Below are 27,890 nucleotides of genomic sequence, written 5' to 3'. Positions count from 1 at the left end.
GGTAGAAGAGGGGTGCTGTGACTCCATGCGATATAAGCAGCCATGGTAGAAGAGGGGTGCTGTCACTCCATGCGATATAAGCAGCCATGGTAGAAGAGGGGTGCTGTGACTCCATGCGATATAAGCAGCCATGGTAGAACAGTGTTGCTGTGACTCCATGCGATATAAGCAGCCATGGTAGAACAGTGTTGCTGTCACTCCATGCGATATAAGCAGCCATGGTAGAACAGTGGTGCTGTGACTCCATGCGATATAAGCAGCCATGGTAGAAGAGGGGTGCTGTCACTCCATGCGATATAAGCAGCCATGGTAGAAGAGGGGTGCTGTCACTCCATGCGATATAAGCAGCCATGGTAGAAGAGGGGTGCTGTCACTCCATGCGATACAAGCAGCCATGGTAGAAGAGGGGTGCTGTCACTCCATGCGATATAAGCAGCCATGGTAGAAGAGGGGTGCTGTCACTCCATGCGATATAAGCAGCCATGGTAGAAGAGGGGTGCTGTGACTCCATGCGATACAAGCAGCCATGGTAGAAGAGGGGTGCTGTGACTCCATGCGATATAAGCAGCCATGGTAGAAGAGGGGTGCTGTGACTCCATGCGATATAAGCAGCCATGGTAGAAGAGGGGTGCTGTGACTCCATGCGATATAAGCAGCCATCACTCCATGATGGGGGCTGAGCGGTCGTTGGTCACAGTCTTTCTGAGGCGCACGTGAGCAAAAGGGTTGGCTCTGAACAGTTAAGTGTTAGAAAGAAGACAAATTGATAGTAGTTACTGTATTATCATTATTATTATTATATTTATTAATATTACAATTGGTATAATTAGTATCACTATTATTGTTATTATTACTATTATTATTATTAGTTATCACTATTACTATTACTGTTATAATTACTATTATTATTATTAATAGTAGTATTATTATTATCACCATAACTGTTATTGTTACTATTAATATTATTATTATCAATATTATTATTATAATTAATATTATTATCAATATTATTATTGTTGTCATAATTATTATTATTGTTAATTATTATTATCATTGTTATTATCATTATAATTATCATTATTATTGTTATTATTAGTTTTATTATCATTATTATTATTATGATCATTATGTTTTTTGTTTATATTATCATTATTGTTGTTGTTATTATTGTTATTACTATTATTAGTATTGATATTATCATTGATATTATTATTGTCATCAGTGTTATTATTATTATAGTTATTATTATTGTCATTATTGTCATAATTGTTATTACTTTAATTATTATTATTACTATGATTATTATTATTATATTGTTGTTAGTATTATTATTATTATTATTACTATTGCTATCAATATTATAACTTTTATTATTTGTATTATCAGTATTGTCATTATTGTTACTATAGTTATTGTCATTGTCATTATTGTTATTATTATTGTTATTTTTTATTATATTTGTTATTATTTTAATTATTATTGCTATTACTATGACTATTATAATTATATTATTGTTATTAGTATTATTATTATCAATATTATTACTATTATTATAATTTATATAATTATTGTCATAAATGGTTGTATTATTATTGTTAATATTCTTATTAGTATTATTACTATTGTTATCATCATTATTATTTGTTGTTATTATTAGTACTAATATTGTTATTAATTTTATTTTTGTTTTCATTATTATTATTTGTTTTATGATTATATTGTAATTATTAATATTATTATTGCTATCAATATGATTATTATTATTATTTGTATTATTATAATTAACATTATTGTTATTATTATAGTTATTGTCATTATTATTGCAATTTATTATAATTGTTATTTAAATCATTATTGTTATTACTATGATTATCATAATTATATTGTTGTCGTTATTATTATTAATATTTATAATATCAATATTATTATAGTCATTAATGGTGATACTATTATTTTTTTCATATTTTTATTAGTATTATATTACTATTATTATCGTTATATGTTATTATCATTATTACTATTATTATTAATTTTATTGTTATCATCATTGTTATTTTTATCATTATTATTATTTTTGCTATGATTATATTGTATTGATTAATATTGTTGTTATTATTCTTATAGTCTTTATGGCTATTATTATTATTGTTATAACTATAACAATCATTATGGTTGCCATTATGATTATTATTATTGTTATTAAATTGTAGTTATTATTGTCATTATGATTATAATTATTATTGGTGTTATGATTATAATTATTATTATGGTTATTATTATTATTATTATTATTATAATCATCATGGTTGTTATTATGATGATGATGAATATTGTTATAATTTATATTGTTGGTATTGTTATAATCATTATTGTTTTACGATGATGACTATGATCGTTATTATGATTCCAATCATTATAGTTGATGATTATTGGTGTGATGGTTGTTGTGTGGAGGATGCTCACCTGGTGGGAGAGGATGGTGGTGAGGCCAACTGGGCAGTGATCTGGGAAGAAGAGCACACATTTTCACTCAGCAACCATCAACTCTCTGCTTCACTCTCACCGTCCCACTGTACCACCGTCCCAGTGTGTCAGTGTCACCTGCTGGCTGTCGGCCATGCTGTAAGGGCGTGGCCGGAAGGTGCTGACCCTGGGCGGAGGAAGGCGGCGGTCCTCGTCTGACTCGGCAGCGAGGGGCGGAGACACCAGCTGGTCCAGCCCACTCATGCTGGTGCTGTTGGCCTTGGACAGGAAGTGGTCTCTGCAAGGGGTGGGGGACACTCCATTAGGTACACTTGACTTCCCGTGCTTATAGTTGTGGGCAACACTCACCTGTCCAGGTGATCCGTCCCAGCGTGTTGAGTGTAGGAGAAAGGGAACCAGCCTTTTCTGTCGAGACATCACATGTTGCTTTTCTTTATAAAGTATTGATCACATATAATAATAACAATGCCTTTTCCAAACAGGAGTATTATTTTATATGAAGCACAGCAACATACTTTTTACTAAACATGAATGAATACAAACTACAAATAATCACATTGATTATATACATTCATATTTCTTTATATACAGTACATGTATGCAGTACGTATAAAAACACATTTGATAATAATCATTATTATTTTTTTTTTTGGGAATATTATTATTATCTTGTTAAATAGTAGTAGTTTTGGTATTGTTTATTTATTATGTATTTTTCTTATACTTGTACATTTTCAACCACAACAACAATAATGATAATAATTTTTACATTATTTAAAACAAATAATAGTATTGGTAAATAATTGTACTATTATGTAGATTTTTAACCACGACAATAATACTTATTATTTCAATCAATCAATCAGTCAAAGTGTATTTATATAGCCCTAAATCACGAGTGTCTCAAAGGGCTGCACAAGCCACAACGAAATCCACGGCTCAGATCCCAGATTTGAAAAAAAAGACAATAGTATTTTCAAATGGCAGACGTTTTCTTTTGGTTATATTTATTTATTTTACACTTATATATTTTTAACAACAACAACAACAATATTATTTTATTTTAAAAATGCATTGGAAAAAAAGACATTATTAAATAGCAGTAGCATTGTTAGTAATATTTATTTATTTTACTATTATTTTTTTAACCACAACAATAATAAATATTTTAAAAAACATTTGAAAAAATACAATAGTATTTTAAAATAGCAGACATTTTTAGTAATACTTATTTATTTTGCTGTTAGATATTTTTAACAAAAATGTTTATTTAAAAAATATATATTGTTAAATAGCAGTAGTATTGTTAGTAATATTTATTAATTTAACTCTTTTTTTAAACCACAACAATAACATATATTATTTTTAAAACATTTGAAAAAATACAATAGTATTTACAAATGGCAGACGATTAAAAAAAATATATATTTTTATTTTACTATTACATATTTTTAACAACAACAAAAATAATATTTATTTAAGAAATGCATTGGAAAAAAGATATTATTAAATAGTAGTAGCATTGTTAGTAATATTTATTTATTTTAATCTTATTTTTTTAACCACAGAAATACTAATTATTATTTTAAAAAACATTTGAAAAAATAAAATAATATTTTCAAATAGCAAACCTTTTTAGTTATATTTATTTATTTTCTTGTTATATATCTTTTAAAAAAAATAGTTATTTAAAAAAATATATTATTAAATAGCAGTAGTATTGTTAGTAATATTTATTTTACTCTTATTTTTAAACCACAACAATAATAATTATTATTTTAAAAACATTTGAAAAAATACAATAGTATTTACAAATGGCAGACGATTTTTAAAAAAATATTTATTTTGCTATTACATATTTTTAACAACAACACAAATAATATCTATATAAAAAATGCATTGGAAACAAAGATATATTATTAAATAGCGGTAGCATTGTTAGTAATATTTTTTTTAACCACAACAATAATAATTATTTTAAAAAAACATTTGAAAAATGACGATAATATTTTCAGACGGCAGACGTTTTTTTGTTTGTTTTATTAAATAGCGGTATCATTGTTAGTAATATCTATTTATTTTACTCTTTTTTTTTTTAACCAAAAACATTGGTAATTATTATTTTTTAAAAACATTTGAAAAAAGACAATAGTATTTTCAAATGGCAGACGTTTTCTTTTAGTGATATTTATTTATTTTACAATTACATATTTTTTATTTAAAAAATGCATTGGAAAAAAAGATATTAAATAGCAGTAGCATTGTTAGTAATATTGATTTATTTTACTTTTTTTTTTTAACCACAACAATAGTAATTATTATTTAAAAGCATTTGAAAAAACACAATAGTATTTTCAAATGGCAGAGGTTTTTTCGTAATATTTATTCATTTTATGGTTATATATTTTTAACAACAAAAATAATATTTATTAAAAAATACATTGGAAAAAAAGATATATTATTAAATAGCGGTAGCATTGTTTGTAATATTTATTAATTTTACTCTTATATTTCTTTAACCACAACAATAGTCATTATTATTTTAAAAAACATTGGAAAAATTACAAAAGTATTTTCAAACGACAGATGTTTTTAGTAATACAGATTTATTTTACTGTTGTATACTTTTAACAAAAATGTTTATTAAATCGAAAAAAAAATAAATAAATAGCAGTAGTATTGTTAGTAATATTTATTTTACTCCTTTTTTTAAACCCCAACAATAATAATTATTATTTTAAAAACATTTGAAAAAATAAAATAGTATTTACCAATGGCAGATAATTTTTTTAAAAATATTTATTTATTTCACTATTACATATTTTTAACAACAAAAATAATATTTATTCAAAAAATGCATTGGAAAAAAGGATACATTATTAAATAGCATTAGCATTTTTAGTAATATTTATTAATTTTACTCTTATATTTTTTTAACCACAACAATAGTAATTATTTTAAAAAACTTTTGAAAAATTACAAAAGTATTTTCAAACGGCAGATATTTTTAGTAATATTTTTTTTTTACTGTAATATATTTTTAACAAAAATAAATTGGAAACAATTATATATTACATAGCAGTAGTATTGTTAGTAATATTTATTTTACTCTTTTTTTCTTAAACCACAACAAGAATAATTATTATTTAAACATTTTTTTTTTAGTATTTACAAATGGCAGACGATTTTTTTTTTTAAATATATATTTATTTGACTATTACATATTTTTTACAACAAAAATAATATTTATTTAAAAAATGAATTGGAAAAAAGTATACATTATTAAATAGCAGTAGCATTGTTGATAATATATTTTTTAACCACAACAATAATAATTATTTAAAAAAACATTTGAAAAAAGTCAATAGTATTCTTAAATGGCAGACATTTTTTGTAATATTTATTTATTTTACTATGATATGTTTTCAACAACAAAAATAGTTTTAATTTAAAAAAAGCATTGGAAAAAATACATTATTAAATAGAAGTAGCATCGTTAGTAAGCATCGTTAGTAATATTTATTGATTTTACTCTTATTTTTAACCGCAACAATAGTAATTATTAAAATATTTTGAAAACAAAAAATAGTATTTTCAAATGGCAGATTTTTCTTAGTAATATTTATTAATTTTACTATTATATATTTTAAATAACAACAAAAAAGTTTATTAAAAAAACATTGGAAAAATTTTTATAAAATAGCAGTAGCATCGTTAGTAATATTTATTTATTTTACTCTTACTTTTTTAACCACAACAATAAATGATATCCAAAACAAATAAATAAATTATCATTATCACTATTGATATTATATTTATCTCAGTGGTTTTAGTGTTATGTATTTTTTAAATGATTTTATTGTTTGGTATTTGATTAAAAACAATAATTATGATTCATAATTATATTTGACAAATAGACTGAGATTATTATGATTAAATGGCAGCTGATAAATTATATATTTTTCAGTCCCAAGAAGAAGGATGCTATGCTACATGTTGGAAGGACAAACTGTATAAAAAGAGGCAGCAGTCACCGGCCCGTGCGCTCGTTGCGTCCGTAGTGCCAGCCGTCCCTGGGCTCCGAGATCAGCAGCGTCACGCTGTCCCCGGCCAGGAAGTGCAGCAGGGAGGCCACGCTCCCTCCCTCCGACGCCGCGGGGGCGTGAGCAAACATGGCCGCCACTCGCCGCGGCCCCGACTCAGCTAGCACCCTGGAGCCTGGAGGAGGGAGACGTTAGCACACATGCTAACTTCTTTTACACGTCTATTGTTCATACTTGGCGCCATCTTACAAGTGCTAACGTTAGCATGCTAACGTTTTTTCGCTAGCATTTTTGCTAATTTCATTCATATAAACCTTAACATGGATTTTGATACTTGGCGCTATCTTACAAGTACGCTACCTATTTCACAGTGCTAACGTTAGCATGCTAACATTTTTTTGCTAGCATTTTCGCTAATTTAATTCATATAAACCTTAACATGGCTTTTGATACTTGGCGCCATCTTACAACTATGCTATCTTTCCCTATCTCATTATGCTAATGTTAGCAGGCTAACATTTTTTTGCCAGCATTTTTGCAAATTTCTTTCAAAGTTAAAGTAAAGGATTTCGATACATGGCGCCCTCTTACAATTACGCTAACTTTTTCTATGTAGTCATGCTAACGTTAACATGCTAGCATTTTCGCTAATGTCATTCATATAAACCTAAGCATCAAGGAGTTTGATACATGGCGCCATCTTGGATGTACAACAATTTTTCCTCTAACATTTATGCTAGCATTTTTGCTAGCATTTTTAATCATTTCATTCATATAAACCTTAACATGGCTTTTGATACTTGGCGTCATCTTACAAATATGCTATCTTTACCATTCTCATCATGCTAACGTTAGCATGCTAACGTTTTTTTTGCCAGCATTTTTGCTAATCTCATTAATATAAATCTAAAAGTAAAGGATTTTGATACTTGGCACACTTACAATTACGCTAACTTTTTCTATGTCGTCATGCTAACGTTAACATGCTAGCATTTTCGCTAATGTCATTCATATAAATCTAAGCATCAAGGATTTTGATACTTGGCGCTATCTTACAAGTACGCTAACTTTACCTATTTCACAGTGCTGACATTAGCATGCTGACGTTTTTTGGTTAGCATTTTCGCTAATTTCATTCATATAAATCTTAACATGGATTTTGATACTTGGCGCCATCTTACAACTATGCTATCATTACCTATCTCATCATGCTAATGTTAGCAAGCTAACATTTTTTTGCCAGCATTTTGGCTGATCTCATTCAAAGTAAAAGAAAAGGATTTTGATACTTGGCGCCCTCTTACAATTACTCTAACTTTTTCTATGTCGTCATGCTAACGTTAAAGTGCTAGCATTTTCGCTAATGTCATTCATATAAATCTAAGCATCAAGGATTTTAATACTTGGCGCCATCTTGAACGTACAACAATTTTTCCTCTGTCTAACATTTATGCTAGCATTTTTGATGATTTCATTCATATAAACCTTAACATGGATTTTGATACTCGGCGCCATCTTACAACTATGCTATCATTACCTATCTCATCATGGTAATGTTAGCATGCTAACATTTTTTTGCCAGCATTTTTGCTGATTTCATTCAAAGTAAAAGAAAAGGATTTTGATACTTGGAGCCCTCTTACAATTACTCTAACTTTTTCTATGTCGTCATGCTAACGTTAAAGTGCTAGCATTTTCACTAATGTCATTCATATAAATCTAAGCATCAAGGATTTTGATACTTGGCGCCATCTTACAAGTACGCTAACTTTACCCATTTCACAGTGCTAATGTTAGCATGCTAACGTTTTTTTTGCTAGCATTTTCGCTAATTTCATTCATATAAACCTTAACATGGATTTTGATACTTGGCGCCATCTTACAACTATGCTATCTTTACCCATCTCATCATGCTAATGTTAGCATACTAACATTTTTTTTGCCAGCATTTTTGCTAATTTCATTCAAAGTAAGAGTAAAGGATTTGGATACTTGGCGCTCTCTTACAATTACTCTAACTTTTTCTATGTCGTCATGCTAATGTTAACATGCTAGCATTTTCACTAATGTCATTCTTATAAACCTAAGCATCAAGGATTTTGATACGTGGCGCCATCTTGAACGTACAACAATTTTTCCTCTGTCTAACATTTATGCTAGCATTTTTGCTAGCATCTTTGCTAATTTCATTCATATAAACCTTAACATGGCTTTTGATACTTGGCGCCATCTTACAAATACGCTATCTTTACCTTTCTCATCATGCTAACGTTAGCATGCTAACGGGTTTTTTTGCCAGCATTTTTGCTAATTTCATTAATATAAATCTAAAAGTAAAGATTTTGATACTTGGCGCACTTACAATTACGCTGACTTTTTCTATGTCGTCATGCTAACGTTAACATGCTAGCATTTTCGCTAATGTCATTCCTATAAACCTTGACATGGTGGATTTTGACGGTTGGCGCCATCTCACAAGTACACTTACCTGGAAAGCCAGCCAGCCTCACGTCGCCGCCGGGCTTCCTGGGTAGAGGAAGGGTGGAAGTGCCGCACATGTCGGCGGCCTTCATCAGCCAGGGCGGCGTGCTGTTACCTGCGGGCCCCGCCCCCTGGTGCACGGGTGTGACGGCCCTGGAGAGGGGGGCGCTGTGGGTCAGCGGCGGGCTGTGCGGGATGGCGAGGGTCACGCCCTGCGAGCAGCTGCTGGACGGCGACACCTGCTGGACGGACATGACGGTGGAGGGGATGAGGCTGGGCGACAGGTGGCTGGTGTTGGCCGCCATGAGGAGGGAGGGGGAGGCGGCCTGGGTGGACACGCCCAGCTGCGGAGACCCGCCCCTGGAGAAGCCCTGCGAGGTGGGCGGGGACTCGCTCTGGGAGGACGAGGAAGGGAGCGAGCGCGGCTGCGAGCGACCGCCGTTTAACAGCGGCGGCACTTCTGGAACTGACGGCCTCTGCAAAAGGTCACAAGGTCAAGGTCACACGGTCAGTGACAAGGTCAAGGTCACACGGTCAGTGACAAGGTCAGGGGGAAGTGGTAGCTCTTCTATGCAAACTTTGAAAGAACATCCGGGTTTGTCAGCTGGCTTCTTAAAGGGAAAGTGCACTTGTCACACAGCGCACATTCTGAGTTGTAAAATATGAAAAGTAAGAGGTGGCTAACAATGCAGCCAATGGGAGCGCTACATTGTGCCCATAGAAGCCTTGCAAAAACATCATGCTAATGTTAGCATGCAAACATTTTTGCCTGTTTCATTCATATAAACCTAAAAATCATGGATTTTGATACTTGGCGCCATCTTACAAGTACGCTAACTTTTCTTATCTCATCATGCTATTGTTAGCTTGTTAGCATTTTTGTTAATGTCATTCAAATAAACTTAAAAATCATGGATTTTGATACTTGGCGCCATCTTACAAGTACGCCTACTTTTCTTATCTCGTCATGCTATTGTTGGCATGCTAGCATTTTTGCTAACGTCATTCTTTTAAACTTAAAAATCATGGATTTTGATACTTGGCGCCATCTTACAAGTACGCTAACTTTTCTTATCTCATCATGCTATTGTTAGCATGCTACCATTTTTGCAAATTTCATTCATATAAACCTAAAAACCATGGATTTTGATACTTGGCGCCATCTTACAAGTACGCTAACTTTTCCTATCTCATCATGCTATTGTTAGCATGCTAGCATTTTTGCAAATTTCCTTCATATAAACCTAAAAAACATGGATGTTGATACTTGCCACCATCTTACAAGTACACTAACTTTTCTTATCTCATCATGCTATTGTTAGCATGCTAGCATTTTTGCTAATTTCATTCATACAAACCTAAAAAACATGGCATTAGATACTTGGCGCCATCGTACAAGTACTTAAAACTGTCCTATCTCATTATGCTATTGTTAGCATGCTAGCATTTTTGCAAATTTCATTCATATAAACCTAAAAACCATGGATGTTGATACTCGGCGCCATCTTACAACTATGCTAACTTTTCTTATCTCATCATGCTATTGTTAGCATGTTAGCATTTTTGCAAATTTTATTTCATATAAACCTAAAAATCCTTGCTTTTGATACTTGGCACCATCTTACAAGTACGTTAACTTTTCTTATCTCATCATGCTATTGTTAGCATGCTTCATTTTTGCAAATTTCATTCATATAAACCTAAAATCAATGGATTTTGATACTTGGCGCCATCTTACAAGTTCGCTAACTTTTCTTATCTTATCATGCTAATGTTAGCATGTTAGCATTTTTGCAAATTTCATTCATATAAATCTAAAAATCATGGATTTTAATACTTGGCACCATTTTGCAAGTACACAAACCTGTCTTATCCTATCATGTTACTGTTAACATGTTAGCATTTTTGCAAATTTCATTCATATAAACCTAAAAAATATGGATTTCGATACTTGGCGCCATCTTACAAGTTCGCTAACTTTTCTTATCTTATCATAGTAATGTTAGCATGTTAGCATTTTTGCAAATTTCATTCATATAAACCTAAAAATCATGGATTTTAATACTTGGCACCATTTTGCAAGTACACAAACTTGTCCTATCTTATCATGCTACTGTTAACATGTTAGCATTTTTGCTAATTTCATTCATATAAACCTTAAAAAACATGGAATTAGATACTTGGCGCCATCTTACAAGTACGCTAACTTTTCCTATTTCACTCAATGTACAGGCGGTGACCTGAATATTGACAAGTATTAGTGATATTGTTATTATAGGCGCTAACACAGAGGAACTACTTTCAGCAGCTAACTGGCTTATGCTGCTGTATTGCCATACTGAGCTGCTGCACGGCCTCTGAGTCAGTGAAAGTGGATAGCGGTGCTGACTCTCACCTGGACAGGAGAAGGTTGTGCTTCCTCCAATAAGTGCAGTTGCCCTTCAAATTGCATCTTGTGACTGCGGGAGGAGGCGGTCACCTGCTCTGGCTTGGTGTGGCGAAGGAGCTCGGCCACCCCGGCGGCTCCGGAGCTTTGCGGCGCCGTGTGACGCATCAGATTGAGCGCGCGCTCCGGCAGTTTGGTTGGCTGCGTGCAGGACTGTTGCCACGACGACACTTTCTGCGCCAGGAGCTCTCTCACCTGACAGGAAGAGACCACAAGCCAACATTTATTTGCTCATCAAACACAAATATTGTAATCATCACCAAGGTTTTGGTATTATTCATTTACTTTGTATTTATCTTATTTTCATTTATTTGAAGCACAACAAAAGTAATGAGTAATAGAAATAAAACATTTGAAAAACACTTAATATTATTATTAAATAAGAGCAGAAATATTAATTTATCTTATATTTATTATACTTTTACACAGTATTATTACAACCATAATAATAATCATGATGATTAAAAATAATACATTAGAAAAATATCTACTGTTTTTAATAGTATTTATTTATTTTCTTAATTTATTTTATTCTTATTATATTCAATACTTTTTTTAAACACAACAATAGATTTGAAAAACACACAATATGATTATAAAATAGCAGTCGTGTTTTTAGTAATATTTACTTATTTTGTGCTTATTTTATTGCTACATAATTAATTTTTCAACCACAATAATCAAATTCATAAAAAACAATGAAAAAATAGGCCAAATGAATGTATTAAATACCACTAGTGTTTTTAATCATATTTATTTATTTTGTACTTATTTTACTCTTAAACTGTATATTTTTTAACCACAACATTGATAATGATTATTAAAAACAATACATTTGAAAAATAGCCATATTATTATTAAATATCAGTAATGTTTTTGGTCATATTCATTTATTTTGTACTTATTTTATTATTACACTCTACATTTTTTCAACCACAACAATATTAAAAAACAAAACATTTAAAAAATACACACAATATGATTATAAAATAGCAGTCGTGTTTTTAGTAATATTTACTTATTTTGTACTTATTTTATTCTTACATGATTTATTGTTTAACCACAACAATTTTCATATTTCTAAAAAAACAATACATTTGAAAAATTGGCAAAATATTTGTATTAAATAACTTGGTTTTCAATAATATTTATTTATTTTGTAGTTATTTAATTCTTAAACTGTATATTTTCTAACCACAACAATAATAATGATTATTAAAAACAATACATTTGAAAAATAGCCATATTATTATTAAATATCAGTAATGTTTTTTGTCATAATTATTTATTTTGTACCTATTATATTATTACACTCTATATTTTGTCAACCACAACAATAATAACTATAAAAAACACATTTTTTTAAAAACAGACATAATATTATTATTAAACATCAGTAGTGTTTTTGGTCATATTCATTTATGTCTTTTCTTCTTTTATTGTTACAAGATACATTTTTTGAATTACAACAATAATATTATTTATAAAAAAAATAATTGAAAAATAGACATGCTATTATTATTAAATAATGCTAGTGTTTTTAGTAATATTTATTTTCTTAATTATTCATAATTCTTACACTATATAATAATATTGAAAAAAAACAAACATTTAAAAAATACACTCCATATGATTATGAAATAGCAGTCATATTTTTAGTAATATTTACTTATTTTGTACTTATTTTATTCTTACATGATTTATTTGTTAACCACAACAATAATCATATTTATTTTTAAAAAATACATTAGAAAAATAGGCAAAATATTGTTATTAAATAACACTAATGTTTTTAATAATATTTATTTATTTTTTTAGTTATTTAATTGTAAAACTTTATATTTTTTAACCACAAAAATAATAATTATTATTCAAAACAATACATTTGAGAAATACATATATTATTATTAAATATCAGTAATGTTTTTGGTCATATTCATTTATTTTTTACAAATTTTATTCTTACACAGTATATTTTTTAACCACAACAATAATAATAGCTTTACAAAAACAAACACTTGAAAAACAGACATAATATTATTATTGAATATACGTAGTGTTTTAGTCACATTTATTTATTTTGTACTTATTTTATTCTTACAAAATTTATTTTTTAACCATAACAATAACTTTTATAAAAAACAATCCCTTTAAAAAAAGACATACTATTATTATTAAATTACATTTGTGTTTTTAGTCATATTTATTTATTTTCTTAATTTATTTGATTTTTACACTATTTTTTTAACACAACAACAATAATATTAAAAACTTGAAACATTTAAAAAAAAATTTTTTGCAATTAGTCATTAACTTTAGAATTTGATGCCAGCAACACGTGACAAAGAAGTTGGGAAAGGTGGCAATAAATACTGATAAAGTTGAGGAATGCTCATCAAACACTTATATGGAACATCCCACAGGTGTGCAGGCTAATTGGGAACAGGTGGGTCCCATGATTGGGTATAAAAGCAGCTTCCATGAAATGCTCAGCAATTCACAAACAAGGATGGGGCGAGGGTCACCAATTTGTAAGCAAATTGTCGAACAGTTTTAGAACAACATTTCTCAACGAGCTATTGCAAGGAATTTAGGGATTTTACCATCTACAGTCCGTAAAATCATCACAAGGTTCAGAGAATCTGGAGAAATCACTGCACGTAAGCCATGATATTACGGACCTTTGATCCCTCAGGCGGTACTGCATCAAAACCCCGACATCACTGTGTAAAGGATATCACCACATGGGCTCAGGAACACTTCATAAAATTACTGTCAGTAACTACAGTTGGTCGCTACATCTGTAAGTGCAAGTTAAAACTCCACTATGCAAAGCGAAAGCCATTTATCAACAACACCCAGGAACGCCGCCGGCTTCACTCGGCCCGAGCTCATCTAAGATGGACTGATGCAAAGTAGAAAAGTGTTCTGTGGTCTGACGAGTCCACATTTCAAATTATATTTGGAAACTGTGGACCTGGTGTCCTCCGGAACAAAGAGGAACGTAACCATCCGGATTGTTATCGGCGCAAAGTTCAAAAGCCAGCATCTGTGAAGGTATGGGGGTGTATTAGTGCCCAAGGCATGGGTAACTTACATATCTGTGAAGGCACCATTAATGTTAAATGGTACATACAGGTTTTGGAGCAACATACAGTATGTTGTCATCCAAGTAACGTTATCATGGACGCCCCTGCTTATTTCAGCAAAACAATGCCAAGCCACGTGTTACAACAGCGTGGCTTCGTAGTAAAAGAGTGCGGGTACTTTCCTGGCGCGCCTGCAGTCCAGACATGTCTCCCATCGCAAATGTGTGGCGCATTATGAAGCATAAAATACGACAACAAGACCCCGGACTGTTGAACAACTGAAGCTCTACATAAAACAAGAATGGGAAAGAATTCCATTTTCAAAGCTTCAACAATTAGTTTCCTCAGTTCCCAAACTTTTATTTAGTGTTGTTAAAAGAAAAGGTGAGGTAACAGTGGTGAACATGCCCTTTCCCAACTACTTTGGCGCGTGTTGCAGCCATGAAATTCTAAGTTAATGATTATTTGCAAAAAAAAATAAAGTTTATGAGTTTGAACATCAAATATCTTGTCTTTGTAGTGCATTCAACTGAATATGGGTTGAAAAGGATTTGCAAATCATTGTATTCCGTTTATATTTACATCTAACACAATTTCCCAACTCGTATGGAAACGGGGTTTGTATTTATTAGTGTGAGTATGAGACGTCACCTTGCAGTGGTAGTTGATGAGCATCTTGCTCACACAACACTGGCGCTCCACCAGGAAGCAGTATCGTCTGCGCTCCTCAGTTAGCGCCGACCTGTAACCCGTAGCAACCAGAGTGTCCAGTTCCACCTGGCGCCGACTCATCAGCTCCACAAACTGAGGGCGGTAAGCGCAGAGAAATAAACGTGTGATGTCACTTCCTGTGTCATCACTTCCTGTCTCACAAAAGAAGCCAAAACAATCATGGAGATAATTGCCATCCACGTTCGTTATGGTTAGGGATGTTAGCATGCTAATCTTTTATGTTAGCATTTTGCTCATTTTGTATGGTTAAACTTAAAAGTCATCGATATAGATACTTGGCGCCATCTGAGCAGTACACTAACTTTTCCTATGTCATAATGCTAACGTTAACATGCTAACATTTTATTCTAGCTGTTTTGTTAATTTTTTATGTCAAAAGCTAAAAACGATGGCTTTCCATAGGTGGCACTATTTTGAAAGTATGCTAACTTTTCCAAGGTCATCATGCTAACATTTTAAGCTAGCTGTTTTGTTAACTTTTTATGTCTAAAGCTAAAAACGATGGCTTTTCATAGGTGGCACTATCTTAAAAGTATGCTAACTTTACCTAGGTCATCATGCCAACGTTAACATGCTAACATTTTATGATAGCTTTTTTGCAATTTTTTTTATGTTTAAACCTTAAAACGATGGCTTTTCATACTTGGCACTACCTTAAAAGTACGCTAACTTTTCCTAGGTCATCATGCTAACATGATCACGCTAATATTTTATGCTAACTGTTATGCACAATTTTTATGTTTAAACATAAAAACGATGGCTTTTCATAAGTGGCAATATCTTAAAAATACAGTAACTTTTCTTAGGTCATCATGCTAATGTTTTATGTGAACATTTTTGCTAATTTTATAAGTCATATAAACCTAAAAATCATGAATTTTGATACTTGGAGCCCTCTTAGAAGTACGCTAACTTTTCCTATGTCATCATGCTAACAATAACATGCTAATGTTTTATGGACGCATTTTTTATGATTAAACTTAGAAATCATTGATTTTGATACTTGCCACCATTTTAGGAGTCTGCTAACTTCTAAGCTACCATTTTTCTGGTAATTTTGTTTGCAAAAAACTACAATTCATGGGTTTTGAGATATGTCTCCCTTTTGCAAGTATGCTAACTGTTCCCAGTATAGCAAGCTAACGTTAGCATGTAAGTGTTTAATGCTAGTTTTTTTTAGCCTCAATCGATACCGGAAAATTTTCGCGGGTATTTTTTGGTTATATTTTATTCCTCCCAGCCGGCTGGAGTCCAAAAATGTTGGGGCTGTTGAGACGTGTGGGGTACTGGCCTGCATCTCTCGGTCTCCGTATTTGTTGGGGTGCCGGCTGCCCAAACTCTTCCTGCGCAGCTTCTTCAGCTGGGCCTGGCAGCGCTCGATGGACTCGGACTTGGACCGTCGCTCGGTCTGGTACTTCTTTAACGTGGCCTGAAGGAGGGAAGAGAGATTCAAGAAGGTCTTGTTAAAGGGTCCAGTCAGAGTGGGGCCGCCCCTTCTTTTTTTTGAAAAAAGAAGGGGCGTAAAATGTCAATAAATAAATGTATCAAAATCATGAAGAAAAAGGTAAAAATATCCTCCAAATAAATGTCTGCTGAGGACTTAGTTCTGCAATCACGACTGTGTATATATATATATATATATATATATATATATATATATATATATATATATATCCACACACATGCATATAGCCATACATATGCACATAAATACATACATACATACGCACATATATATATATATATATATATATACATACACACACAAACACTTATACATATATACACACATATACTATATATATATATATACACACACACACACATATATATATACACATATACATAAATATATACACACATACATATACATACATATGTGTATTTATACATATACATATATACAAATACATATATATACATACACATATACATACATATACACATACATATACATACAGTATATATGTATTTATACATATACATACACACATACATATAAATACATACAGATATAAATACACATTTATATATATATTTATACATATGTGTATTCATACATATACATATATATATACATACAGAATATATGTGTATTTATACATACACATACATACATATACATACACATATATATACACATATATACCTGTATATGCACATACACACATATATATATACACACACATGTACATACACACACATATATATATACACACACATGTACATATACATATACATACACATATATATATAAACACATATATATATATATATATATATATATATATATATATATATATATATATATATATATATATATATATATATATATATATATATATATATATATATATATATATATATATATATGTATATATATATATAAATAAATAAATAAATAAATAAATAAATAAATAAATAATGGGCTTCACGGTGGAAGAGGGGTTAGTGCGTCTGCCTCACAATACGAAAGTCCTGAGTAGTCTGGTGTTCAATCCCAGGCTCGGGATCTTTCTGTGTGGAGTTTGCATGTCCTCCCTGTGAATGCGTGGGTTCCCTCCGGGTACTCCGGCCTTCTCCCACCTCCAAAAACATGCACCTGGGGATAGGCCCCTCCCACCTCCAAAGACATGCACTGGGGATAGGTTGATTGGCAACACTAAATGGTCCCTAGTGTGTGAATGTGAGTGTGAATGTTGTCTTTCTATCTGTGTTGGCCCTGCGATGAGGTGGCGACTTGTCCAGGGTGTACCCCGCCTTCCGCCCGATAGTAGCTGAGATAGGCGCCAGCGCCCCCCGCGACCCCAAAAGGGAATAAGCGGTAGAAAATGGATGGATATATACACACACATACATAGGAGTATATTATGCAAGTCAAAAAAAGGAATATTATGCAAGTCAAAATAAGGAAGGCAATATTGTGCTGATGACCAACTTTGCATGTATTTCAAATGTCATTGAAGGTGAGAACTTGACTTTGTTTACAGTGTTTTCTTTTCCAGTGGTCTTACTTCCTGTTTGTCTCATTACCTTTGGCCCCGGCACCTCCCACACTTGTGCCTGATTGGCAATCTGAGCGCACCTGGCCCAGGTTGCCAATCGGACCCCTCAATCATGGTTTCCTGTATTCACCTGCATGTCCCCTGCATGTGCACTACCCGGTTGCACTATTTCCTTCCGACATCCACGTCATGTTTTTTTTAATTTTTTTATGCATTATTATATTTGGCAGCCCGATAATACAAAAAGGTGCGTTGACTTACTGTCAGGTACTTGATGTCCAGTTCCAGCTTCTGATCCAGCTGGGCCAGCAGCTCCGAATGAAACAACTTGAGCTGACACACACACACACACACACACACACACGGTTGGGTCACGTCTCATTCACAAGTGCGACATCTTACTTACCACGTCTTCCAGCTGCACCTGGATCTGTCTGTGGACCTCGGCCATCTGGAACAAGGTGTCTCCTGCACAACAGACTTGGATAGTCATTACTTCATGAAATGAATTTGGAGCTAATTGTCCCATTTACTCTCTGTAAAACAGCAGTTATATTGACAGCAAAACAGGCCCAGAGCATAATACTAGCACCACCATGCTTGACAGTACGTGTGGTGTTCCTGGGATTAAAGGACTCACCTTTTCTCCTCCAAACATATTGCTGGGTATTGTGGCCAAGCAGCTCACTTTTTGTTTGATCTGACATCACAAGGACAAAGATAAGACATTCTGGGGAAAAGTTCTGTGGTCAGATTAAACAAAAATGGAGCTGTTTGGCCACAATACCCAGCAATATGTTTGGAGGAGAAAAGGTGAGGCCTTTAATCCCAGGAACAAATTGTTGTTTTTCCTGACATGGACTTGTTTCTTCAGCATTGTCCACACATTTAAGTCCATGTAAGAAAAGCAAAGCTGTGGGAAGGCCATTCTAAAACCTTTATTTTAGCCAGTTTTAGCCATTCCTTTACCACTTTTGATGTCATTGTCCTGTTGGAACACCCAACTGCGCCCAAGACCCCACCTGATGATTTTAGATTGTTCCAGTGCCAGTTCCAATGGCAGCAAAACAGGCCCAGAGCATAATAATACCACCCCCACGCTTGACGGTAGGAATGGTGTTCCTGGGATTAAAGGCCTCACCTTTTCTCCTCCAAACATATTGCTGGGTATTGTGGCCAAACAGCTCCATTTTTCTTTCATCTGACCACAGAACTTTCCTCCAGAAGGTCTTATCTTTGTCCATGTGATGTCAGGGTTGATGTTACCATGAAATGATTTACGTGAACCCCGACTTAAACAAGTTGAAAAACTTATTCGGGTGTAACCATTTAGTGGTCAATTGTACGGAATATGTACTGAACTGTGCAATCTACTAAGGAAGTTTCAATCAATCAATCAATCAGATGAAACAAAACTGGAGCTGTTTGGCCACAATACCCAGCAATATGTTTGGAGGAGAAAAGGGGAGGCCTTTAATCCCTGGAACACCATGCCTACCGCCAAGCATGGTGGTGGTAGTATTATGATCTGGGCCTGTTTTGCTGCCAATGGAACTGCTGCTTTAAATGGGACAATGAAAAAGGAGGATTACCGTATTTCCTTGAATTGCCGCCGGGTATATAATATGCGCCTGCCTAAAATTACTGCCGGGTCAAACTCGTTTCGCTAAATAATTAGCGCATGCTTAGCATTACTGCCGGCTCAGGATTAACGCCAGGTAAAAATAGTTTTTCAAAAAAATATTTTTTATTAGCGCATGTCTAGAATTTCCGCCAGGTCAAACTGGTTTCGCCAAATAATTAGCATATGCCTAGAATTTCCGCCGGGTCAAACTCGTCACGTCACGAGTGACACTTCACCTGTCATCATTTATCAAAATGGAGGAGGTTGATTTCAATAATTTGAAATCGCATAAAGGGAAGAAGATTAAGAGCTATTCAGTAGGATTGAAGGTCCAAGCTATTGAATATGCTAAAAAGAACCGTAAGCAGCTATGTTTTATTAATACACCGTAGCTGCGTGTGTCAAATATGAGTCATTAAATGACTCCCGCCTCCTGGTGGTAGAGGGCGCTACTGATCCTTCTTGCGACTACTCGGCTGCAGAAGAAGTGACAACAAGCAGCAAGAGTGAGCAGCGATCGTTTATGTTTTCCTCTCGTTTGCACTTTTAACATGGAGGATTACATATCTAAAATAAAACAGTTTTCTAAACTGGACTTTCAATCGAAGCAGGAGGTAATAAAGGAAGATCTCCATCGAGACAGAGACTTTTAAAACTGAAGAAAGATAAGGAAGACTTCTATAAAGTTATTGATGCTTTTGATTAAAAGGAGCTGCGCATGGACTTCATGTATAAGTAAAAGTAAGACCATAATAAAGTTTTTTTTATTAAATGTGCTTTTCACTCAAATTTATAAGCGCAGGCCTAAATTTACCGCATGCCTTTGGCAAGTGCCGGAGTGAGAAGAGGTTTTAAATTAATTAGCGCCCCGGCGGCATTCAAGGAAATGCTGTAGTTCCAAATTCTTCAGGACGAGCTAAAATCATCAGCCCCGATGTTGGGTCTTGGGCGCAGTTGGGTGTTCCAACAGGACAATGATCCCAAAAGTGGTAAAGGAATGGCTAAATCAGGCAAAAAACACTTTCAAAGTGTATTTGCTTTTAGTTTTAAAACTATCTTTATTAAGTCTGTTATCGGAGAAAGATCCATAAATTACCCGCACCGTCTTATTAGCCGCGGGGTTCAAAGTGTAGGATAAAAGGAGCATCTTACAGTTTCTGCAGCTTATGGTGCGGCGAAAATACGTATTTCTTCTAAAATGAAGCGGGTGCGGCTTACATGCTGGTGGGTGAAAATGTTTGTCCTGTGTTTCGGCCACCATGCAATCTCTGGCACCTCGCCCTCAGCCCCCACCACCACCCCAAGCCCCCTGCTTTTTTGGGGCCTCACAATGAGATCATGTGGTGTTGTTAATCCCCCCAACAATGAGCCCACTCTCTCTACATTTCCTCCTGCCTGCCTGACTATTTCCCAACTGGCCCCAGACGTCAAGACCCAAAACCTTCTGAGCTGATTTGCGGCCTTTGAGCGACTCGTTTGGGGATTTTGGCCCGAAAGCTACTCACCCAGCTCCTTGGAACCTTGGCTGTCGCTGGCCAGCTCTCCCAGCTTGACCAGGGCGTCGAAGTAGCCCTTGGCCGCCAGCGTCACGCCTGCAGGAGACAACACTTCCATGAGTCCACCTTCAAAGCTCACTCCCTTAAAGGGGAACTGCACTTTGGGTGGAATTGATACCTTTTGTTCACAGTCATTATGAGGGACAATAACTCACGTCTTTTTTTTTTTTAGAATTTGAAAGTTGTTAAAAAAAATAACCCTTAGATATAATGTAGTAACAGACACCTTCATAACAATAACACACTGCAAGTATATATATAATGTAGAAACAGAAACCTTCATAACAATATGTAATATGTACAATATACACACTGCAAATATATATATATATATATATATATATATATATATATATATATATATATATACACATACATATATATATATATGTACATACATACATATATATATATATATATATATATATATAATTTAGTTACAAATATTTACCATATATCAGTCATTTTAAGCAATGCCGGAATTTCTTCCCTCCGCGCATTTATTTCAGTTTCCATTGCAACACACTTCCGACATCTGGCAACAAATGTGTGTTCCTACTTCCGGAAACAAACGTGAGTGTTTTCTAATTATGTTGGATCCGGTAACAAAACAACATGAAGGATTATTTTTGCACAAATGAGGATTCCCAACCGTATCTTTTTGAAGCTGAATATACTGAGGTTGAAGTACTGCTTATAGAAGCGAGCACGAAGGAAGGGTGAGATGTTGGAGCAGACGGAAGCCGAGGGGGTGAAGTGAAAGTGACATTTGACGCTGTAAATGAGAATTGAAGACAAGCTAGTTCGACATAAATGGAGTGCTTACCCAAATAAAGGTATGTAGTGGGTCACTTTAATATTGATCGTGATACACGCAGCACATCATGCGTGTTCATTACAAATACACTGGTGACAAAATTCTGTCTGGCTAGTTGTGTACGAACAAAATCCCCCGCAAAAAGTGCAGTTCCCTTTTAAGAGTTTGTGCTGGCTTGTTGCCCGGTGACCTCGACTCAATCTGCGGACCCTGGTTACATGCTCGGGGGACTTGATGGGATCTTCTTGGGAATGCGGTCTACAACGGCTAATGAGGACAAGCATGAATTTGTATGGTTCTTTCACATTTTGTTTTTATGGCTTTATTCCAAAATGGAAAATAATACTTTTTGTCCTCAAAATTCTACACACAATTTAATTCATATTATTGTTATCTATTTAACAATATTTCTTCACCTTAGGAAATTAGGCTATCCTATCACGATAGTGTCAATAATCACATCTGCAGCCACATTTGACCACTGGGTTACCGTATTTCATTGTATTGCCGCCGGGTATATAGTATGCGCCTGCTTAGAATTACTGCCGGGTCAAACTCGTTTCGCAAAATAATTAACGCATGCTTAGCATTTCCGACGGCTCAGGATTAACGCCGGGTCGAATATTATTTTTATTAGCGCATGTCTAGAATTTCCACCGGGTCAAACTCGTTTCGCCAAATAATAAGCATATGCCTAGAATTTCCGCCGGGTCAAACTCGCCACGTCACGAGTGACACTTGTCCTGTCATCATTTTCAAAATGGAGGAGGCTGATTTCAATCATTTGAAATCGCATAACGGGAAGAAGATTAAGAGCTATTCAGTAGGATTGAAGGTCCAAGCTATTGAATATGCTAAAAAGAACAGTAAGCAGCTATGTTTTATTAATACACCGTAGCTGCGTGTGTCAAATATGAGTCATTAAATGACTCCCGCCTCCCGGTGGCAGAGGGCGCTAGTGATCCTTCTTGCGACTACTCGGCTGCAGAAGAAGTGACAAAAAGCAGCAAAAGTGAGCCGCAATCGTTTATTTTTTTCCTCTCGCTTGCACTTTTAACATGGAGGATTACATATCTAAAATAAAAAAGTTTTCTAAACTGGACTTTCAATCGAAGCAGGAGGTAAAAACGGAAGATATCCATCGAGACAGAGACTTTTAAAACTGAAGAAAGATAAGGAAGACTTCTATAAACAAGTTATCGATGCTTTTGATCAGAAGGAGCTGCGCATGGACTTCATTTATAGGTAAAGGTAAGACCATAACAACGTTTCTTTTATTAAATGTGCTTTTCATGATGGTATCCTTACATCACACTCAAATTTATAAGCGCAGGCCTAAATTTACCGCATGCCTTTGGTAAGCGTCGGAGTGAGGAGAGGCAATTCAAGGAAATACGGTACTTGTACTATTGACGTTGTTTGCTCACTGTCACACCCTCAATAGCACTTTTTGCTGGATGAGTGGTGCCTGAATGGCATGGAGCCCTGATGGGAACATCTCTAAAATAAACATGAAGTGAAGATGTTTGCACGGACCTGTGAGGGCTTTCTCATAGTGTTTCCCCATGGTGACAAAATTCTTCAAGCTGGGGTTGAAGTGGTCCAGAATGCCCTGTTGGCAAACACAAAGAGCAAACATCAAACGTCCTGCTTCCAAGGTAAATGTGGAAATAATGAGGCGCTCGCACCTTGTAGACGTTCTCCGTCATCTTGTTGACCTCATCTGTTCGTGACATTGTACTTCTATTCCTCTTCTTGTGGGTGATGCTGCTTCCTCCTCTTCTGCGGGGTGGGGGGAGTGCTAATATTTACACGATATGAAAGTCTCCTGAAAGAAGAAATCATATTGCAACTTTTTAGTGCTCAAAAGCTGTATAAATACACTTTGAAGGATTGCTAGTCGGTCTCATCCAGAACAAAACATGACAGGTACACTATATCAGTGTTTTTCAACCACTGTGCCGCGGCACACCAGTGTGCCGTGAGACCAGTCTGGTGTGCCACTAATTTCACCTATTTGGGTTAAAAATATTTTTTGCAAACCAGTCCACCCATCCATTTTCTACCGCCTGTCCAGTTTGGGGTCGCTGGAGCCTATCTCAGCTGCATTCGGGCGGAAGGCGGGATACACCCTGGACAAGTCGCCACCTCATGGTCTGCAAAAATGAGTTGTTGTTGAGTGTCGGTGCTGCCTAGAGGTCGGCGGAGTAACCGTGTCATCCTCTTCCATTTCAGTAGGTGGCAGAAGGTAGATAATTGCTTTGTAGACGTCGGAAACTGCGGGAGGCAGCGTGCAGGTAAAAAAGGTGTCTGATGCTTGAACCCAAAATAAAAGGTGAGTGCTGCTAAGAAAAGGCATTGAAGCTTAGGGAAAGCTATGCAGAACAAAAATAAAACTGAGCTGGCTACAAAGTAAACAAAAACAGAATGCTGGACGACAGCAAAGACTTACAGCGTTGTGGAGCAGACGGCGTCCACAAAGTACATCCGTACATGACATGACAATCAACACCAAAATAGGAGCGCAAGACAAGAACTAAAACACTACATACAGGAAAACACCGAAAAACTCCAAATAAATCACGGCGGGATGTGACGGGTGGTGACAGTACACCTACTTTGAGACAAGAGCTATAGTGATGCATGGTTATGGTTGCGGTGTGAATTCATATCCAACAATTGCGACAAAACCTTTTTACTGTCATCTGAGTTTCGTTTTTTAACGATTTCTGCTGGTAGTGTGCCTCCGGATTTTTTCAACGCAAAAAAATGTGCCTCAAAAAAGGTTGGAAAACACTGCACTGTATTGCCAAAACTATTAGGCCACCCGTTCAAATGATGGCAATCAGGTGTCTTAATCACTTGGCCCGGCTACAGGTGTATCAAATCAAGCACTTAGGCATGGAGACTGTTTCTATATTTGTGAAAGAATGGGCCGCTCTCAGTGATTTCCAGCGTGGAACTGTCACAGGATGCCACCTGTGCAACAGTGAAATTTTCCTCGCTCCTAAATATTCCAAAGTTAACTGTGGGCTTTTTTTTATAAGAAAATGGAAGTGTTTGGGAACAACAGCAACCAAGTGGTGGGCAACGTCAACTGCCAGAGAGGGGTCAGCGGATGCTGTACGCACCTTTTTGGCTGAGAGAGCCATGAAAGCCAAATATTTTCAAAATGTATTTCCGTGAGAGCATATAATATTTTTACCACTGACTACAACCGTCAGGTTCAAACACTGATGACATCTATTAACCAGACAAGAAGCAAGGAATTCAACAGAGACAGAATTCAATTTAGCTCAATGAGGAGAAACGCGTAGACCTGTACTTTGTACAGTGTCGTTCAACGCTCTGACAAGAAAATTGTACGCCTCCTCTTTTATTTGGACTTTCCCTGATTACAACAAAAAATGTGTGCATCTCTTATTCTTTTTAATAACATTGTTATTCTGAGGCTAACCAATAATAAATAAAATACTTTTGACCATTAATGTGACTTCTTGAACAGGTGCGATAGAAACGGATGGATGGATTCAAATGCATGAGAATGTTTTATATTTCGAACGTTATTTTTAACACTGTGATTACCAGCGGAATTATTCATTACTTACCGTATTAAGCAACGTCAGCTAAGATTTATCTGAGCGCAAGATGCAGTCCTCAAAAGAGCCACAGGTTCCCTACCCCTGCTGTAGCGCATAGTGCAAAGATGTCGCCAACCGTTACAAGAAAAGTGACGAGTTTGGGAACAACAGCAACCAAGTGGTAGGCCAGGTAAACTGACAGAGAAGGTCAGTATAGTGCAAAGACTTTCTGCACAGTCAGTTGTCACAGGGCTCCAAACTTAGTTTAGTTTATTATTATTCTTCGGTCAACGGTCAACAAAATAAACAAACAGTTGTACGTTCATAGATTGAAATTGAAAATGAAAATGTTTCAGAGCGAAAGGGTTTAGGCTGAAGTTGAACACTTATTACACCTACCGTATTTCCTTGAAGTGCCGCCGGGGCGCTAATTAATCTAAAACCTCTTCTCACTCCAGCGTTTACCAAAGGCATGCGGTAAAGGCAAGCTTGCGCTAATTATTTTAAAACCTTTTCCCACTCCGGCGCTTACCAAAGGCATGCGGTAAATTTAGTCCTGCGCTTATAAGTTTGAGTGTGATGTAAGGATACCATCATGAAAAGCACATTTAATTAACAAAAACCTTATTATGGTCTTACTTTTACTTATAAATGAAGTCCATGCGCAGCTCCTTCTGATCAAAAGCATCGATAACTTGTTTATAGAAGTCTTCCTTATCTTTCTTTAGTTTTAAGTCTCTCTGTCTAGATGGAGATCAATCAATCAATCAATCAATGTTTATTTATATAGCCCCAAATCACAAATGTCTCAAAGGACTGCACAAATCATTACGACTACAACATCCTCGGAAGAACCCACAAAAGGGCAAGGAAAACTCACACCCAGTGGGCAGGGAGAATTCACATCCAGTGGGACGCCAGTGACAATGCTGACTATGAGAAACCTTGGAGAGGACCTCAGATGTGGGCAACCCCCCCCCCCCCCCCCCCCCCTCTAGGGGACCGAAAGCAATGGATGTCGAGCGGGTCTAACATGATACTGTGAAAGTTCAATCCATAGTGGCTCCAAGACAGCAGCGAGAGTCCCGTCCACAGGAAACCATCTCAAGCGGATCAGCAGCGTAGAGATGTCCCCAACCGATACAGGCGAGCGGTCCATCCTGGGTCCCGACGAGCGGTCCATCCTGGGTCTCGACTCTGGACAGCCAGTACTTCATCCATGGTCATCGGACCGGACCCCCTCCACAAGGGAGGGGGGGACATAGGAGAAAGAAAAGAAGCGGCAGATTAACTGGTCTAAAAAGGAGGTCTATTTAAAGGCTAGAGTATACAGATGAGTTTTAAGGTGAGACTTAAATGCTTCTACTGAGGTAGCATCTCGAACTGTTACCGGGAGGGCATTCCAGAGTACTGGAGCCCGAACGGAAAACGCTCTATAGCCCGCAGACTTTTTTTGAGCTCTAGGAATCACTAATAAGCCGGAGTCTTTTGAACGCAGATTTCTTGCCGGGACATACGGTACAATACAATCGGCAAGATAGGCTGGAGCTAGACCGTGTAGTATTTTATACGTAAGTAGTAAAACCTTAAAGTCACATCTTAAGTGCACAGGAAGCCAGTGCAGGTGAGCCAGTACAGGCGTAATATGATCAAACTTTCTTGTTCTTGTCAAAAGTCTAGCAGCCGCATTTTGTACCAACTGTAATCTTTTAATGCTAGACATGGGGAGACCCGAAAATAATACGTTACAGTAATCAAGACGAGACGTAACAAACGCATGGATAATGATCTCGGCGTCTTTAGTGGACAAAATGGAGCGAATTTTTGCGATATTACCGAGATGAAAGAAGGCCGTTTTAGTAACGCTTTTAATGTGTGACTCAAAGGAGAGAGTTGGGTCGAAGATAATACCCAGATTTTTTACAGAGTCACCTTGTTTTATTATTTGGTTGTCAAATGTTAAAGTTGTATTATTAAATAGAGGTCGGTGTCTAGCAGGACCGATAATCAGCATTTCCGTTTTTTTGGCATT

General features: G+C 35.2%; 1 protein-coding gene across 2 annotated transcripts in view; it reads right to left on the bottom strand.

Moving 5' to 3' along the window:
• Positions 1-433: 433 nt before the first annotated feature.
• Positions 434-27,890, bottom strand: part of zgc:158689 (uncharacterized protein LOC791177 homolog) — a 41,941-nt gene continuing 14,484 nt past the window's right edge. For both annotated transcript variants that reach the window (XM_061915247.1, XM_061915248.1), the window contains exons 2-15: positions 23,966-24,105; positions 23,814-23,889; positions 21,410-21,496; positions 18,687-18,748; positions 18,542-18,613; positions 16,567-16,704; positions 15,195-15,347; positions 11,404-11,649; positions 9,016-9,484; positions 6,519-6,702; positions 2,833-2,889; positions 2,602-2,761; positions 2,464-2,504; positions 434-732 (exon numbers count right to left, since the gene is read on the bottom strand). In XM_061915247.1, the coding sequence (XP_061771231.1) occupies positions 660-732; positions 2,464-2,504; positions 2,602-2,761; positions 2,833-2,889; positions 6,519-6,702; positions 9,016-9,484; positions 11,404-11,649; positions 15,195-15,347; positions 16,567-16,704; positions 18,542-18,613; positions 18,687-18,748; positions 21,410-21,496; positions 23,814-23,889; positions 23,966-24,013 (1,866 nt within the window). In that variant the 5' untranslated portion in view covers positions 24,014-24,105 and the 3' untranslated portion in view covers positions 434-659. The remainder of the gene's footprint in view (positions 733-2,463; positions 2,505-2,601; positions 2,762-2,832; positions 2,890-6,518; positions 6,703-9,015; positions 9,485-11,403; positions 11,650-15,194; positions 15,348-16,566; positions 16,705-18,541; positions 18,614-18,686; positions 18,749-21,409; positions 21,497-23,813; positions 23,890-23,965; positions 24,106-27,890) is intronic.

This window comes from Nerophis ophidion, linkage group LG11, assembly GCF_033978795.1.
Source record: "Nerophis ophidion isolate RoL-2023_Sa linkage group LG11, RoL_Noph_v1.0, whole genome shotgun sequence".
NCBI lineage: Eukaryota > Metazoa > Chordata > Actinopteri > Syngnathiformes > Syngnathidae > Nerophis > Nerophis ophidion.
Note: the sequence above shows the minus strand (reverse complement) of the source record. Positions and strands in the feature narration are given on the sequence as shown.